Source organism: Apis mellifera, linkage group LG9 (genome assembly GCF_003254395.2).
Source record: "Apis mellifera strain DH4 linkage group LG9, Amel_HAv3.1, whole genome shotgun sequence".
Classification (NCBI taxonomy): domain Eukaryota; kingdom Metazoa; phylum Arthropoda; class Insecta; order Hymenoptera; family Apidae; genus Apis; species Apis mellifera.
The window spans coordinates 6430873-6448260 of record NC_037646.1 but is presented as its reverse complement, the minus strand read 5'-3'; the positions used below and the strand labels follow the sequence as shown (position 1 = coordinate 6448260).

Sequence of the window (17388 nt, the reverse complement as noted above, 5' to 3'; positions counted from 1 at the left end):
TTTCACAATCAATAAATTTTAGTCTAGATACATCTATTACACGAAAACTCGTAAATCCATTCAGATGTCAACGTCCGCTGGTTGGGACGGTGTTCTTGACGGTATAATAAACGAAGAGGACTGCCAGGAACCAAACAACGAGATAGGATATCCGGGCAATTGTGGTTCGTCTACGATCGGCATTGCCTATCTTCTCTCGTATTTGGTGATCAGCTTTTTAATCGTGATAAATATGTACATCGCCGTGATCTTGGAGAATTATTCTCAAGCGACCGAGGATGTGCAGGAAGGTTTGACGGATGACGATTACGATATGTATTACGAGATCTGGCAACAGTTTGATCCAGACGGGACACAGTACATCAGATATGATCAGTTATCCGATTTCTTGGACGTGCTGGAACCGCCATTGCAGATACACAAGCCGAACAAGTACAAGATCGTATCGATGGACATTCCTATATGCAAAGGAGATATGATGTTCTGCGTGGACATCTTGGACGCTCTCACCAAAGACTTCTTCGCGCGTAAGGGTAATCCGATTGAGGAGACAGCAGAGATCGAGGTTCAAACGCGTCCAGGTGAGACTGGTTATGAACCGGTCTCTTCCACTTTGTGGCGTCAGCGCGAAGAATATTGCGCGCGTTTGATCCAAAATGCTTGGAGAAAGCACAAACAGCAGCGTCTAGGCGGACCCAGCGAAGAAAGCGATGACGCTGACACGGATCCACGGGTCAGACAAACCGCAGTCTTAGTCGAGAGTGACGGTTTTGTAACGAAAAATGGCCACAGAGTTGTCATCCATAGCCGATCGCCGAGCGTAACCTCGAGAACCGCGGACGTCTGATCGGCGTCCATAATGTCTCCAGCACCGCCACCGTCGTAGCAAGCGCCACCACGAACCACAAATGGCGGCGTCCGTGCGACGATCGCTCCATCTGCAGCATCGCCGATTAACAGCTATAGAATTACCGACAGACGCGTCGATTTCACGCAGCGTCTGCAGTGCTGATACTGCTCGCGAGGAGCAGCGGCCTCACGGACCTCGCGCGCGCTCTCCATCGACAGCCTTATAGTTGTATAAAAAATAAAAGAAAGAAAAAAACCAAAAAAAAAAAAAAAAAACAAAGAAAAAAAATACATTCCTCCAACGAGTTGCCTTTAATCTACTGTAAACGCTACGATCGTTGGGAAAGACACGTCGCTAGCTGATGAACACACGAGCGAGGACTAGGATACACGAGACATGTGTTTGTTTGTCCTGAACGAGTCAAAAAACGGGGCGCAAATAATAAGATGATAGAGAAAAACATAAAGTTGTTGATATCATCAATCGTCCGTGCTCGTTATCGGATTGGTTCGGCTCTCGTTCCGTGGTGCAAGAGGAATCCATGGAATCGTAATTGAAATATTTGAAGATTTGGCTATGAAACGAAGATATGGATAGACATACGAAGAGGAATCGAAGGACAAGAACTTTAACAGGAAAGAACGCATCTAAAGAATATAATGATAGTCGGTGTATAGAGAAAAGTGTATTTGACTCTGTACAACATAACCTTCGAGTCGACTTCCCCCCTTTAAAAATAAATCAGGGCTCGAAGGTTAATGTTGCTACGCGCTCAGTATTCCTGCCTTCGATGGACTTCGTTACGGTACTTCTTACCGTTCTTTCTTTTTTTTTTTTAGAAATCGTACGATGACGATGACGATCCGCGCCGGCTGCGTTAGCTGTACGCATACTCGAGACGCAATGAAATGAAAAATCTTTTCACGTGACCGACAATGAAATGAAGATCTACGATGGGATAGTTGATATTGCCGCGTTTGCAAAAAAGAAAAAAAAGGGAGAAAAAGAGAGAGAGAAAAATGAGCGATCGTTTCTCATCGTTTCTCTAAAAGAAAACTTATCGGTAGAGCCGATTCGTAAAATTCTATCCGCGTATATTGGATTTTTTACACGGTTTTGACAGCGACTCGCCAACTCGCTGACAAACACAATACAAACGAAAAGAAGTTAAAAAATATATAGAAATGTAATAAAAAAAATCAATGTTGATTCGCTGCGGTCGAGGTTCGTGGGTGACATTTGTTCATTTATTTGTTATTCTGGTCATCGTACTGTGGTGTATAATAAATACGAGAAAGTTTTTTGAACTTGAAAAAACTGAAAAAAAGGAAAAAGAGAAAAAATGATGGAGAAAACGAAGACATTGATGAAGATGCTGATCATAACTGACGATAATAGTGAGGATGATCATAGAATGATTAAGATTATAAATCATGATGATGATGGTGAATAAGAATGTTAATAATGTGAAATGTACGCGTAGTTTACTACAATTTGCTCGGCTTGAACAAATTTTGCGCAGTACGATGCGCAAAAATCCGAATGCGCGGCTTTGTTTTATCTAACCCTTTGCTTCTCTATTCCTCTTATCTATTTCTATATTTAAATATCAAGCATCAATGATCTGTAAACATTTGTTTTATATATTATTATTAACGATCTGATTTTACAGTGATATATTTATTTAAAAAATCGAAAAATTGCTTCTATAAAAAATTAGGAAGAAATACGATTGTGATTGTGATTCATTTGATAAAACAGATTTTTACCTTATCTTTCTCGCAAAGTTTTCATTGTTGGTAAAAAAGTTTTTTTTTTTTTTTTCAATATTTATAATTGATAATTAGTTTTCTTACCAAAAGGAACAGAGAAGAAAAAGGAATGGCAAATACAAATTTCGCAATCATCATCAGCTAGATATTTACACATTTGCAAAAACTTACACAGACACAATCTTACACGACGTAGTGATGCGCTTTGGAATAAATGAATATACATAATAGTGTAACGTTATTCGAATAATTGTAATCGACAACCGTGCGCCCGTAAACCCGTCTCGCAGTAAACGCGTAGTCTAATTATTAAAATGAGTATAAAACGAAGTATAAAATACCGCATGTTTGAATAATGTGGAAAAAAATGAAAGATTAACTCGGTTGATAACGTAGAATTGGACACAACTATTTTTAACTCATTTTTGAATTATATTTCTATCAGAATTTAACTCAATTGTTAAAGTAATTAAACTTGTAAGAATAATTAATATAATGGGATAAATTCTAAATTTAAGAAAAGTATTTTAGATACTTTAATATGATAATTTTTGTTTAAAATAATTTTTTTAATATTTCAATGTAAATAAATCATTTGCATTTCAGATAAAATTTAAAATTAAAAATTCATTAACATTTTTAATTCTCTATTATAAAATTTGAGTGAAAAAGTTGTGTCATTCTACTTAGTTTAATAATAGATGCCAAAATGACACGTTAAGTTTTCAACAAAAATTGTTAAGATTTCAAATGATTATTTTGCTGTTCGTTGTTTAAAATATTTAGTACACAGTTTCTGTTGAATTATCAAACGTGATTTATCTCTCTCTATATGAGAACAAACAATGCAAAAACGCCCAAAAAGTACGTTGTACCATTTCCATTCGTGATTCGTGAAGATGCACGTTTAAGAATAATAACGATTATTATAAACTGACAAAATAACCACACATTTTCTTTCATTATGAATCACGATACAAATATTTAAAAAAATTTCGATATATATTCTAAATGATTAAAAAAAAAAAAAAGAAAAAAAGAAAAAAAAAAGAAAAAAAATCGATGCTTCATAGAAGAAAGGAATCGTTCGAGTTCCCAGCTCGATTTCGAACGGGTTTACGTGCTTAATTAATTTCGTGAAGGATCGCGTGCCTGTTTTATAAATAATACAATCTTGTCCTTCAGATTGTAGGTAGGATTGTATTACGATCGAGTAAAATTATTTCGATATATATCGATATATAAAATTTTTTCAACAATCGTAAACATGGCACTCGATTTTATCACAAGTCAATAACCTCAATCGCATCGTTCTCGTGCAACATAAGAAATCATAGGTTTAGTGAAGTGAATCGAGGAACGCGTTGCAAGTGATATGCACACGGAGATAAACGAGAATTCGTTGGAACGCGTCTGTCTATAACGACGGCAAAGCACAGTTCATTTTTGCCGTACAAAATACAGATTAATGCATATTATACATATAGGTACTTACACGAACGAAAGTTATCTCGGGCTGGCACGCACGAGCGTGCAGTGGTGAGGCAACAACAACACAGAGGACAAACATGAACTAATGTGTGTGCGTGTGTGTGTTAACGCGGATTGCGCAATCGTTATTTTTCTACGTTTACATCCGCGTTCTGAAATGGAATAGAAAGAAACACGATGGGAAAAGGAACGAGGAACGCACCTTGTTGCTCGTGTGTTTTACCGGAAACAGGTGTCGTGTTAGCGACGGCGGAAACGCTATAATAAACGAAGCTAGAATCGTTCTCGCTGGTCGAAAACGGACGTGGCAAAAAAACTCGCAGCTCGCTCGAAGGATTGTATTTGGAATATATAGCAGGAACGACATAAGAACATAACATAAAAACGATGGTTATGAATGTTACGTGAGCCGGGAACGGTGTAAATTTATTACACATAGGTTGAGAATGAGATTAGGCGAAATACAGATATGCAATTAGGTACAGAATAATGCGAGAAATAACGAAGAGAAAATATGGAAACAGATAAAAAAAGAAAAACAAATGTTCATTATTTTAAGCTACGAAGGCTCAAGAGGGTGAGGATCATTGTAAATTACTCGTACAAATAATTCACACACTATCGGTGTCGAGTCCGCTTTGTCAAAGTATTTTAGAGAAGCCTGTCCGATATTAATGTCCTCGTACCTTTTCTACGTATATTATAATTGCATTTCACGATTCTCGTCGCGGGCCATTCGATGATCTTTTCGTGAGTACGCTTCAAAGTATACGCATGCGCGTGACTGCGTCCTCGCGACTCGTTCGTTCGGAAGAGATCGTCGTTCTTCGTTTCTTCCGAAGATTTGACTTTCTTATACTCTGAATCTCTCTGAATCTTTAAAATGATTGATGAATCCCAATAATATATCCGCGTTATCATCAATTACACATCAGATTCATCGCGCCACCTAATTATCTCAATAATTTTCCGCAACGAAAAAGCAGATATGGATATGGATTATGCCTAAAAAAAAGTATTGCGCGATGCCGTTGCTGTTTGCATTAATATTATATTTGACGAGAATCTTCGAATTTTTTTCTAGCCGCACGTTATTTAAATATTTGTTTTTTGTAGAGATCAAAATAATCACGATAATACTCGAAATATACTCGATCATGCATCTGATATAATAACATAATGTAATCTAATATACGAAGCACGACGAACGACGATGACGACGAAACGAAACGAATAGAGGCACGAGATCGATCGACGACGATTCATTTAACTCGTCGATCCTTCTTCTATCGAAGTACGACGTATCTGATGGTCCGTCCGGCTCACTGTCTAATTACTCAGATACCCCCTCTCGCCCCTTTTTATGTTTCGAACCTCTCCCGTGCTGTAATATGTGCAAATAATTCGATAATAATCAAATGGTTTGTACGCAAATAATATACATATATATTTTCGATACTACTTTGTCGAATGGGTAACCGCGAACTTCTAGAAGCAATAAAACTCTCGAGACACACGACAAACGTTAGAAGATTAAAAAAAAAAAAAAAAAAAGATATATAAACAGGGCGTATAAACGAACGAAACGAAATACAATCGTGCAGAAAGTGTTCCAAAACACACATTGGCCTCTTTTTAACGATAATTGATTTTGCGAATCATGTAAAAATCGTTCTTCCCTGAGAGGCATCGAAATGAATATCGTTTCTTCTTCTTTTTCTTCTACTTCTTTTTCTACTTCTTCTTTTTCTTCTTCTTTTTCTTCTTTTTCTTCTTTATCCACAGTGATTTTTTATTGCGAACGTGATGACTGCTCGGATTTTTCGTGATCGAATGTTCGATTGAATCGCAACTTCCCCAATTTTCAGTCGCGTTTACCGATTGTTGGTAAACTTGGTGACATTCGATCCGCTTAATCTACGGTCGTATTGGAAGGGAAAGAGTAAAAAGGTTAGAAATTCCGATTTCCGCGTCTCGAAGGGTTGCTTGGAAATTCGTTTTGCGCGTAACGCTCGGGACAAAAAAAAGCTCGGGAACGGTAAAAAAATGTTCGATCGGCCAAAAAAATTTGCTACGGCTGCGAAAAGAAACAAGGGGGAGGGGGGTGGAAGAGTATACGTGGTGTGCTTCATTAATTTTCGTTTTACCAGAAACAAAAAAAAAAAAAAATCGTACATTAAATATCAGCTTTTGCGCGACGACGGCTGTAAGATATTAAAGAACAAAAATATATATATATATATGTATATGTATATGTATATGTATATATATATATATATATATATATATATATATATATATATATATATATATATACATATAGGGCTTTCCTTCGTTAAGCGAGGTAAGACGAGATTTAAACGTACTTTCTCCGTGGACGATACTGCCGTTACGCATTGTATAAAGAAGAAATGAAACTAAGTTAACTAATCGTAAATGCACGAAATTTTCTTAAACGGATAGCGAACAAAAATAAAAAAAAGGGCTTTGTAGTGTCTCGAAACTCTCGAAACTTATTAACCTAAACGTCGTCAGATAATAAAACGATGAAATAAACACAAAAGCTATATAAAGAAGGTACGAAATAAAAAATTCTGTGAGTTGGGTTAAATAAAAGAAGATTTAAAAAAAAATACAAAGAATAATCGAGTAAAGTGTCAAGCTACGGAGCCTGTCGGCCAGTATAATGAACAAGCAACTGCCATGGGTCAACAAGCTAGGTAGATGAAATGTGCTAAGAAACCAAAAAAAAAAAAAAAAAAAAATCCAATTTTAACGAGCTAGCTGTCGAAAAAAAAAACATTACGCGCGAAGGATCGTCCATTCAAATGCGTGCTCCGTGCTTGTGCGCGCATGCGCGGACGTGTGCCGCGACGGCGCGCATGCGCAAATGCGTGTCGTAAATACGCGCGAGCAAGCAGAGAGAGACATCGAGACAGAGTGCGTGCGAAAGAACGTGTATGTGTGAAAAATAGAAAAAAAAGAAAGAAAGCGAGAGAGAGAGAGAGAGAGAGAGAGAGAGAGAGAGGGAGAGAATGAGGGAAAGAATGAACGAGAGCGCGAGAGAGGGAGAGCGAGAAAGCGAGAAGAGAGCGAAAGAGAGAGAAAATGAGGGAGAGAAAGAGAGAACATAGAAGAGCTCCTCCGTTGAATGACATTCATTATTATTAAACAAAATAAAAATATGGATTATTTGCACAATATTATAAATAATTACTATGTTTACTACGATTATTAAATTAAAGAGCAAGTAATAAAAGAAATAAAAAAACTGTTGTTAAATAATTAATACGAAAGAGGGAATATACGAATAAAATAAAATAACGAAACGATTTAGCTGAAGATCGATATCGGATTTAAGCAAAAAAAAAGCAAAAAAAAAAAAAAAGGAAATAAATAAAACACACAAACACATAAAAATAAAAGAAAAAAGAGAAGAAAAATAGGGAAAAGACGAAGTTAAGAAAGTGACGAGAAATAAATATGACGATCAAGACGAAGGAAGGATGGAGGAGGAAACGATTCGTTTGTTATCGATTAGTTAACGATCATCCTTACATTACATTATTGTAATTATATAAAGTAAACGATTATTACCGTAATAGTTACAATTAACAAGTTGTTACCGCTTTGTTATACATAATATAATTAATATACTAAGATTAAAAGAAAAAAAAAAAAAAGAAAAAAAGAAAAGTAAGCGAATGCATCGTTGATTCGTCCTTTACTTATGTAGGTAACTAAAATAACGATTTGACTCTATTATTGTTTTTAATGTCTTCACCGTATTCCTTCGTTTGCTACCCGATTTCGTTTCGTTGTCGAAAAAAAATGAAGAAACAAAAAAAAAAAAAAAAAAGATTCGGTTTTGTCGGCTTACCTCGCCCGGCCACAATATACACACGTTTTACAGAGATATTTTCAATAAACGAAAAAGCTTAACACTCATACGGTTGTTGTCCTTGTCATCATTTGACCCTGCAATCATGGACTGTCTGCTATTTCTACATATTCTACAGGCTATTTCAATTCATATCCTTGAGAGTTTCACGGCTTTGACTCTTCCAATTTACCATCAAGATATATACTGTTCGAAATTAACTGTGATATTTTATAAAAGCTCATAATAATTCATAATCCCTATAATTAATTATTACTTATCCTGGCTTAACTGGCTTATTTTTTAGTTTAACATTTATTTTAATACACTATCAGAAATCAATAATCAAGAAATTCATTTTTTAATTCAAATTTTATCCAAATTTTATTCTTGCAAATATAAGTATAATATTTATTATATTATATTTATATATTAAATTTAACAATAAAAAATTGTTAAAATCAAATAATGATTTAACAATGAGTTCTTTCATCAATTAACAATTAATCTAAAAATATTACTTTTAACTTTCTGTTAGTATAAATAAATAAATTCTACAAGTATGAAATTAATTTTGAGAAAAAAAAAGTCACTCGATTCTGATTTTTCAAATTTTTTAACGACGTTCTATATATTTTGTAAATATACTTTTTAAAACAATCGATCTGTCACGTATTCTGAACCAAACATCAAAAGTTAAATACTTAAATATTTTTAAAAAATAATTTCATTTCCACACAGCGATTAAATTTTTTTAAAAATTATTTAACGAAACCATTAAATTAAACCTCGATAAAATAATTTTTCGAATTTAAATAAAGAAAACGATTATTCATTATATCCATATATATATGCGTTAAACACTAATATCAATTACAAGTTAATTTAGTTCATTCTTTTTATACATTCTAAAATTATACATATACTTCTGTTCACGTGAAACGATTAAATATACTTTCGGATATAAATAGACACCTATCATGCTATAAAAAAATTCTGCCCGCTATTTCGAGCCACGTCAATTTGCGAGCCATGTCGATTTTTTCGTAAAGTTCTTGCCGCGCGCAAAATATAAAAGTATTTGTCCTGAATTAATGCTGAAAGCGGCTTTCTCCTTGCTGCTATCGATGAGATATGTGCAACTTACATACACACAATGCCTCGTGTCTTTGACCAACCGTATATGGCTCTCTGGACCGGAATGATGCAGCATGAATACCTAATTTCGAAAGAATATCACGGTCTCTTCGGCGTCTCGAACCTTTAACACTTCGCGTAATGCGTTATGTCTGGTAGCCCTGCACCAAGAATACTCAGAGGAATTATAACTTTCACGAAATGCGCATTCCCCACCCATTCATTCGTTCTTTTTCTTATTTTTCTTTCTTTTTTTTTTTTTTTTTTTTTTTTACGTATCCGTTCTTAAAATATCCGCGAATATTATTGGACACTTTTCTCGTATCATCGATTTGCGCAGAGAAAAAGAGAATGGAAGAATATATCCGGGTCTTTGGTGGACATTTGGTCTAATTGTTGGAATATTTAACGAGATGAAATAAAAATGGAGATTTGAAGCATATGATAATGATTTATTGAAATTATTAATTATTTTAGGTAATTATTATTATATCTTGTATAGATAACTCGACGATGCAATTTAAAATATAGATGAATTTGTTTAATTTAAGAGTAAAAAATATTTTAGTTTTGTATTTTCTTGAAGTATTATTTATTTTTTGAAGTTTTTAATCACAATGAATGTTTGAATATATATATATATATATATAGTTTAAAATGTGAATGAAATATAATAATAAACATTTTTTTATATGTTTTTTGATCAATTTTTTGATGAACAAATACAAACGCTTAAAATTAAACATAAAATGTAGATGAACACTTTAAAATGCAATAAAAAAAGTGTAATTTATACTTTTTTTATTTCTTCCCTTACCTTTTTACATTTTTAATTTTATTCATATATCTTCTTTACTATTGAAATTAAAAATATATCAATATATGATCAAATGTATATATAATTTATATATTTCCATTTCTGTTTTTAATTTGATTCCCTTCTTATGATGCAATTATATTTTTTTAAATGCTTTATAATTACATGATTCTTTTTTAACTTTCTGTTTTACATTATGTAATAATCTGATATAGATGTGTATTTTATTTAATTATGGATTTAATAATGCAACATAAATTCTTTGTTTTGTAATGATTTATTAAATAAATTTCTTAAATTTTTAAGAAATTATATAAACAATTAAATATTTAAAATTAAAATTGTTAAACTAAAAATAAGAAATGTGTGTCTCATACAATTATATGCAATTTAGATTGATGGTAGTGTATTACTTACAAGAAGTAATTATAATTTTAATATTTTGTTGAAAATAAATCAATTTGATTCAGGGAAAAAATAATATTATTTTTATAATTGTATAATGTAAATATTTAAAAAATATATATTTTATTTAAAAAAAAACCAGAATAATTTAAATTAAAATTTATCAGCTAAACACTAAGATAAAAGCATCTCTATTTATAATAGTGTCGTATTACGTCTTTAGTCTGACGTAATTCAAATCTGGAATGCAATACAATTTTAAACTGAATCTCAAACATAACTTGGAGTTGTAAGTTCAAGGTTCCTATGATTTGATATAATTATCAATTCATTAATTTTTTACTTATCATATTGCACGTAAAGTACATAAAAGTATATAAATGAATAAGTGATCTATATTTATTATTATGTTAATGAAAAGAAAAATTAAAAAACTTATAAAATTTATATAAAAAATTTTATATTCCAATTTATGATTAAAAAAACAAATAATATTAATATTAAAACAACCAATTTCATAAAGTTACAAAATTTATATAAAAAATTTTATATTTCAATTTATGATTAAAAAAACAAATATTAAAAGAACCAATTTCACAAAATTCCTTTAGTTCCAATTCTAACCGAAGAATAGCATTTTCCTACTATATCATCAGAGTTTCATTAAACTCTATTAAAGAGGATTTCTATGTGAAGCGTCATAAATAGTACAGTCTACATTTAAATACATTGCATGCCTTTTTCTACACTATTGTTAAAGAAAATATCAAATATTTTTATAAAAAATATTTCGTATAATGTACATTATATATCGTTTTATATAACAAGAATATTATATCAATAAATTTATATTTATATCAATAATATATCAATAAATATAATACTATTTTATTTCTCGAAAGTAAGTTAAAATACTATTATAATAATTTTAAAGAAGATGATACAATTGTCGTGCGTGGGTGCGTAAGATGCGTGCACGATTTACTGTGCGTGATTCTGCGCGATGGGGGAAGGTTGGTGTAATGGGTGGGGTCTAAACGATGAATCCCTTCTCTTCTCATATCTGATTCGATCTGATTCGAGTCAGTTTCGAGTGGTCTACCAGTATCCTTTGTATTTGACGCGTAATACTACATTCACCGATATCCATGTAATGGCAGCATTATTAAATAAGCATGAAGCAAATATTAGTTACAGATCGTAGATGTCTGAAAACTAATCAAATCTTTTATAATTTTCAAACACAAATCTTTAAATCAAACTGTTGGGTACTTCAATAATTTACAAGAGTTCATTATAGTTTTCAAGAGTAATTTTTATAGTTCATCTGTCAAGATAACGAACGTATTGCGAAATTCTACGGAAGAGGTGTGGAAATCTTATCAGGATTATCAGCGCTACGTTAGATGTACTGACCTAAGTTGTCTTAATTTATATCCTGTGTAATGTGAATGAATTTTGTGCCTAACATTCCTAAATCGCAGGAAAATATTTGGCAAATGTACAGAAAATTCGCCCTTCGCCTAATACTTATCTGAATCATTCAACTGATCGTCTGCATGGAGGTTAGCAGACAATATTCTATTTATATACATGCACGTAATGATATATAATTGTTTATAATGAAAATCCTCTGTTTCAAGGTGTTCACTGTATAAACATATCAATATTGGAAATCGAAAATTTGCTGTTTAAATAAAATGTAATTCGTTTAATGGTTATGATGAAGTGATTACATCTGCATATTTTTACACATTTTCTGCATTTATATATGTTATATATATGATATATATATTTAATACATAACATATATAATCGTAAGTAGAATTAAGATTATTAAAATTAACAGCATATTAATATATTTATTAATATAGTTTATGCTAATATTGATACAATGAGATTTTATAGTTTAAAATATTCTACAAATAATAATAAATTTAAAAAATTTTAAATATTAATTAATTTTAATTTTAATTTTTTTTAGATATTATAATATATTTAAATAGATAAATTATTTATTCATAATGGAAAAAAGAAGTATCAGTGGAAAAGATATTTTAAGAATGGATGGTCTTTTACCACCAACTCGACGCTTACCTGTCTGTAATGCTGTGACTTCTACAGATAAAAAAAAAGAAAAAAAATGGTCAATTGGTGGAATTTTGAAAAGAATATCATCAATTCGGGATTATGATAGTTCTTCCAATGATGAAGAAATTGTATATTGTACAAGACAACCAAAACCTCGCACAGTATTTAATAGAAAATTACATAATGTTGTGCTTCAACCAATTGAAAAGAATTCAAATCAACATTTAAATATTAACGATACTACAAAGTCAATGGATATAACAAACTTACAAAAAGATTCTTTGAATTCTCGTAGTAGCGATGGATCATTGGATGGATTAAGTAAAAAAGCAAGGAAAAATAAATTAAAAGCACGAGTAGAAGCAAAACGAGACCGTATTTGTGCAGACAGTAGTTCAGATGAAGATTCACGTAAATCTTGTAATTCATTGACAAGATATCAAAATGAAATTGCTGCACATAGTACGCAGAAAAATATTTCTTGTAATAGAAAAAGTCGTGCAGCACGTACTGAACGTTATATAAAACGTTTATCAAGAGATGAAGGTCACAAGTTTCCAGAAAATTTAAATAATATAACAAATAAACGCACCAGTCTTGATTTCATGAATGAAGAACAATCCTCTGTTTCTATAGGTGCAAATGAACCATTTCAATTTTCAGAACAATGCTATATCAATTATTCTAACAGTAATACCTTCCCAATAAAAAAATCTGCTGAAAATCTACGACAATCTGGATTGATTGCACCTAATTTACAGACAAAATCGTCTACTGATCTCACAATGAGCCAATATATAACAGATTTAAACCAAAATAATACTTATGCAAAACCAAATGTTTCATACAGAAATAAAAACAATTTAAATCAAGAAGAAAATAATGTTTTCAATTTATCTATGGCTAGTAATACAATTTATGCTAATCCATATGATTATACGAGAAATCATCAGTTTGCAAGTCGAAGTTCTTCTCCACCTGAACCTCCACCAAGAGATCCACGTTGTCGAATTTTTACTTATGGTTGTAATTCTTTTCCATTGAATGAAAACTTTGGTGCAATAAAATACGATGATACTTTACGTACTAAAATGAACGATATACATGAAGTTACTAAAGATCATGTAAAAAGTTTAAGATCCTATGATTCAAATAATGAAATCAGTTGGTGTGGCTCGACTAAACATTGTCCACGACGTCCATTGTCTCTAACTGTAAGCTCAACACCATCTTGTAATTTATCAGAGTGTACAAACAATAGACACAATTCAACCGGCAGACACGTAGATGAACCGATGTTTAAAGAAACGGAAGCAATGAAATGTCAAAGGAGAAATGATCGAAATGATCAACTCACTTCAAGCTTTAAAAATTATGATACCAAAATGCGTGAAAATAAATTATCTACTACTTATATTAAAAATATGCGTAATAATTCCGTTTCACCTACTATTAGTAAGTCTTTGGATAGTTCCTATACGAAATCACCAATCAAAGAAATTGCAATCGAGAATTTTTATAATTTACCAAATGATACATTTGTTGACAATTTGAAAATGGAAGAAAATCAATTAATTAGCGATCAAGACACTTTAGAAAAAAAAAGAAGTTCTAAAAATCTTGAAGAAGCGCTTTCTGAACTTGAAGCGATATATAATAGCCTCCGTTTAGGAGATGAAGATCTTCTTGATAGAGCAGAACGACGTAGTATGGAAGAATTTAGTCTCCGTCAAGCAAAAACTAATACTATTTCATATATTTCAGAAGATTCTACAGATAGAACGAAAGATGATATGGCTTACAGAAGAATGCATCCTAAAGAGAGACCTGCATCATTGTCGGAAGTGGTTGGTCAATCTGCACTCTCTAATATCAGTTATCTGATAGCTTCGCCTATTTTATCACGCAAAGATATAACTGATGATTATCTCTATGCTGGAAATTGTGCATCGCGTCGAGACGAACCAGATGTAACACGAGACGATGTTGTTTATCGAAGCATTCAACATGCTAATAACACATTGAAGATAATTGATCCTCAACCTCCATTTGGAATTCCTTTAGGACCGGTAACGGCTGCCACAGAAAGTGACTATTTACACACCACACCAACTAAACCAGACTATCCTCGTTCCTCATACATACCACAGTGCGAGCCTGACATTGTTACCGATGATTTGGCTTATAGAGCTCTTAGAAAGGATGCCAATACGTCGAAAAACACTGTTGAAAGTAAAAACAGTATTATTAGAGATCAGGAAATTACTTTTGGTACCAAAAAAAAACGAGCGGTTAGATCTTTATCTGCTAATTTATACGGTTTAATTAATCATGATAGAATTCATCTTCGAAGAGAACCTAGTCTTCAAGAGATCAAAGATGAAATGAGTAACACTATAATAGATATTAAATCTTTACCCATACGAACAGATAGGCGAGTTGTAAGCGATGGTGAACTTTCCGATTATGATCGATGGCATTCTGATAGTTTATTGAAAAACTCGAAAACTGATATAAATGGCAATCATCCAGTTACAAATGTAAATAGAAAAAAATTACGTGTTTACGTTTCACCATCGACTAAAGTACAGGACTTCGAAAATAAAAATGAGAATGATACAAGAGCACAAAATTCCATAATATCTAATGATATATTACCTAATGCATTGAACAATGAATTCTGGCAGAATTGCATGCAAAACAAATCTAACGAGTCATATAATCAAGATACAGAAACTGATTTCACAGCGTACAGTCGTTTATGCCAAGATTTAGTCAATTTAATTGAAGGACAAAATGATATGGAAGTGAAATCAACTGAAGAAACACATGTTCATTCAGAACTTCCTGTAATAGATGTTTCAAATGATAATAATAAGGAGGAAGAATCCTCAATTTTGCATATTCAATCTTTAGGTAATCATTATTCAGAAAATAATATTGAAAATCGTAAAGATAAGGAGAACATAGAGAAACAAACAGAAATTCTCACTAAATTCGAAAATGAAGATTCTGAGAAGACTGGCGATAATACGTTTGATTTCTATCTTCGTGTCGCAGACGAGAATGTTAAACTAATTGCAGAGGCGTTTAGCAGTGTGGCAGATCACTTACGTGATAGTCGTTTAAGCCAAAAGAATTCGCTGACGTCGTACCATTCTGAAATAGAAACCGATAGTACAGCGCCCAATACTAGTACTCGTAGCTCCATTACTTGTAGTCAAGACGATACAAATGATGATTTGTCTAGTTCGTCAAGAATCACTGATATATTAAATGTAGTTCCTAAAGAAGATACAACGATAACTTTAAACGAGGACTGCAACTTGATAGAATCAGAAAAGGCAAGATCTAATTCGCATACCGATCCAAAACTTGATTTGTCCAAAGCTGTTTACGATTTACAATTAGCAGCAGCGAGTTTATGCAAACATGAAAAAGAAATTGAAGAATTAGAAGCATTATTAAAGAAAGATGCAACCAATAATATTTCTTGCAATAATAATGTTTCGATTGAAAAAGATATTTCGTCATTAAATATTATTGAAACAAATTCAATATTAAACAACGAAAAAGAAAAAGAAAGCGATCAAGAAAAAACTGTAATATCAACTGCTGTTAAACCAGAAATTGATGAACATGACCCAAATTGTGAAGGTGAGAGTACAAAATGCAAGGATACTTATGAATTGTATGACATTCCTCGTTCGACTGAAATGCGTATTTCATATGTTACTAACCTCATAACAATACTATTTACTACATATTCTATGGTTTTGCTGGCTTGTTTTCTTGCACTGCTTTTAGCGACCGTAGCAGCATCATGATTGGACCCTTAACGACAAGTGTCTTAATGCATTTCATAATTAGAAGGTTTGATCCGAAACGTTGTTATCATTTTGAGGCTATTATTATTTGAATCATGTTACTAATGTCGTAGGTCTCCCGGCACTTGATCATTCATGATGTGAACCATTGTATACGAGTGCATAACTAACTGATATACTACGTCGTTGAGCGACATGGCAGGACAATTGAATTTTATGTAAGATCGAGTTTCTGTGAACTATTTCCGAAGGAATGATTTATTCTTGTTGTTCTTGTTAATATTGTTGGTTTTAATAAAGTTTAAATGTTACGCTGTTGATTTTATTATATATGGTATTTTTCATGTATTTCGTTATGAAAATAAAGATCTGGATTTTAGGTTGTACCATTACATCCGAATTTTGGAAAATATATATAGTTATTATGTACATATTTATATTAAAGTTTTTTTTTAATATTATTTTAGTATTATTTATTTTGTATACAAGAATTTATTTTTAAATTATTTTCATTTATTACGCATTGTAAAATATGTATAAAAAAATTTAGTTAGTTTTATAAAAAGTTTTGTATTCTAATATTTGTCAAAACTTTTATTGATATTAACTACAGTAGAGATCAATATGATCGATAAAATCACTCTCTTATCTTAATGGTAATGTTATATTTTACTTTTTTCTTTTACGAAAAACTCATAAGAATTAGATCATTTTTCTTTTTTATAATTAAAAATGATTAAGAAAATATTGCGTTTTTATTGAAGTTATTAATCTGCATTATCAATGTAAAGAATGCGCGATCATATCGTAAGATATGTGGCGCATTGAAGTCAAACATTGATCGTATGTAGTACTACAGTAACAAGGTTATAAGGGTTTGCTCAACGTCGAATAGTTATCGATTGTAGAGTACTATGACGTCATCGTGGATCACGCCACATCCCCGCCCATTGAAACTCTGTTTGTGATTGGTTCACGTGTAGGCCGGCTATCTATATCGAAAAGCATGACCATCGTAGTTTGTGAGTCAAATCCTTGAATCCTCACATGCGCATAAATTAATTTATAGTATATTATCTAATATTATTTATGTTTAATAGATTATTTATAACGATTAT

At 32.0% G+C, this 17388-nt stretch overlaps 2 protein-coding genes across 39 annotated transcripts in view; both read left to right on the top strand.

Moving 5' to 3' along the window:
• Positions 1 to 8061, top strand: part of Para (sodium channel protein paralytic) — a 61563-nt gene extending 53502 nt beyond the window's left edge. For 23 of the 36 annotated variants that reach the window (XM_006561526.3, XM_006561533.3, XM_006561528.3 and 20 more), the window contains 1 exon segment: positions 65 to 847. In XM_006561526.3, coding sequence (XP_006561589.1) covers positions 65 to 847 — 783 coding nt within the window. 36 annotated transcript variants of the gene reach the window in all.
• A 3234-nt stretch (positions 8062 to 11295) lies between these two features.
• Positions 11296 to 16662, top strand: LOC100576876. 3 transcript variants are annotated; one of them, XM_006561606.2, is made up of 4 exons: positions 11296 to 11917; positions 11996 to 12169; positions 12337 to 16100; positions 16384 to 16662. In XM_006561606.2, exons 3-4 carry the CDS (start codon positions 12377 to 12379, stop codon positions 16407 to 16409), a joined length of 3750 nt encoding a protein of 1249 aa, XP_006561669.2. In that variant the 5' UTR covers positions 11296 to 11917; positions 11996 to 12169; positions 12337 to 12376; the 3' UTR covers positions 16410 to 16662. The 3 variants fall into 3 exon arrangements, with proteins under 3 accessions (XP_006561669.2, XP_006561668.2, XP_026298828.1); XM_006561605.2 differs by having other exon boundaries at positions 11297 to 11917; positions 12337 to 16316; XM_026443043.1 differs by having other exon boundaries at positions 11297 to 11917; positions 12337 to 16662.
• Positions 16663 to 17388: the final 726 nt, after the last annotated feature.

Coding starts and splice junctions, on each gene's coding strand:
- LOC100576876 (XM_006561605.2), top strand. CDS start 12,377: ATGGAAAAAAGAAGTATCAGTGGAAAAGATATTTTAAGAATGGATGGT.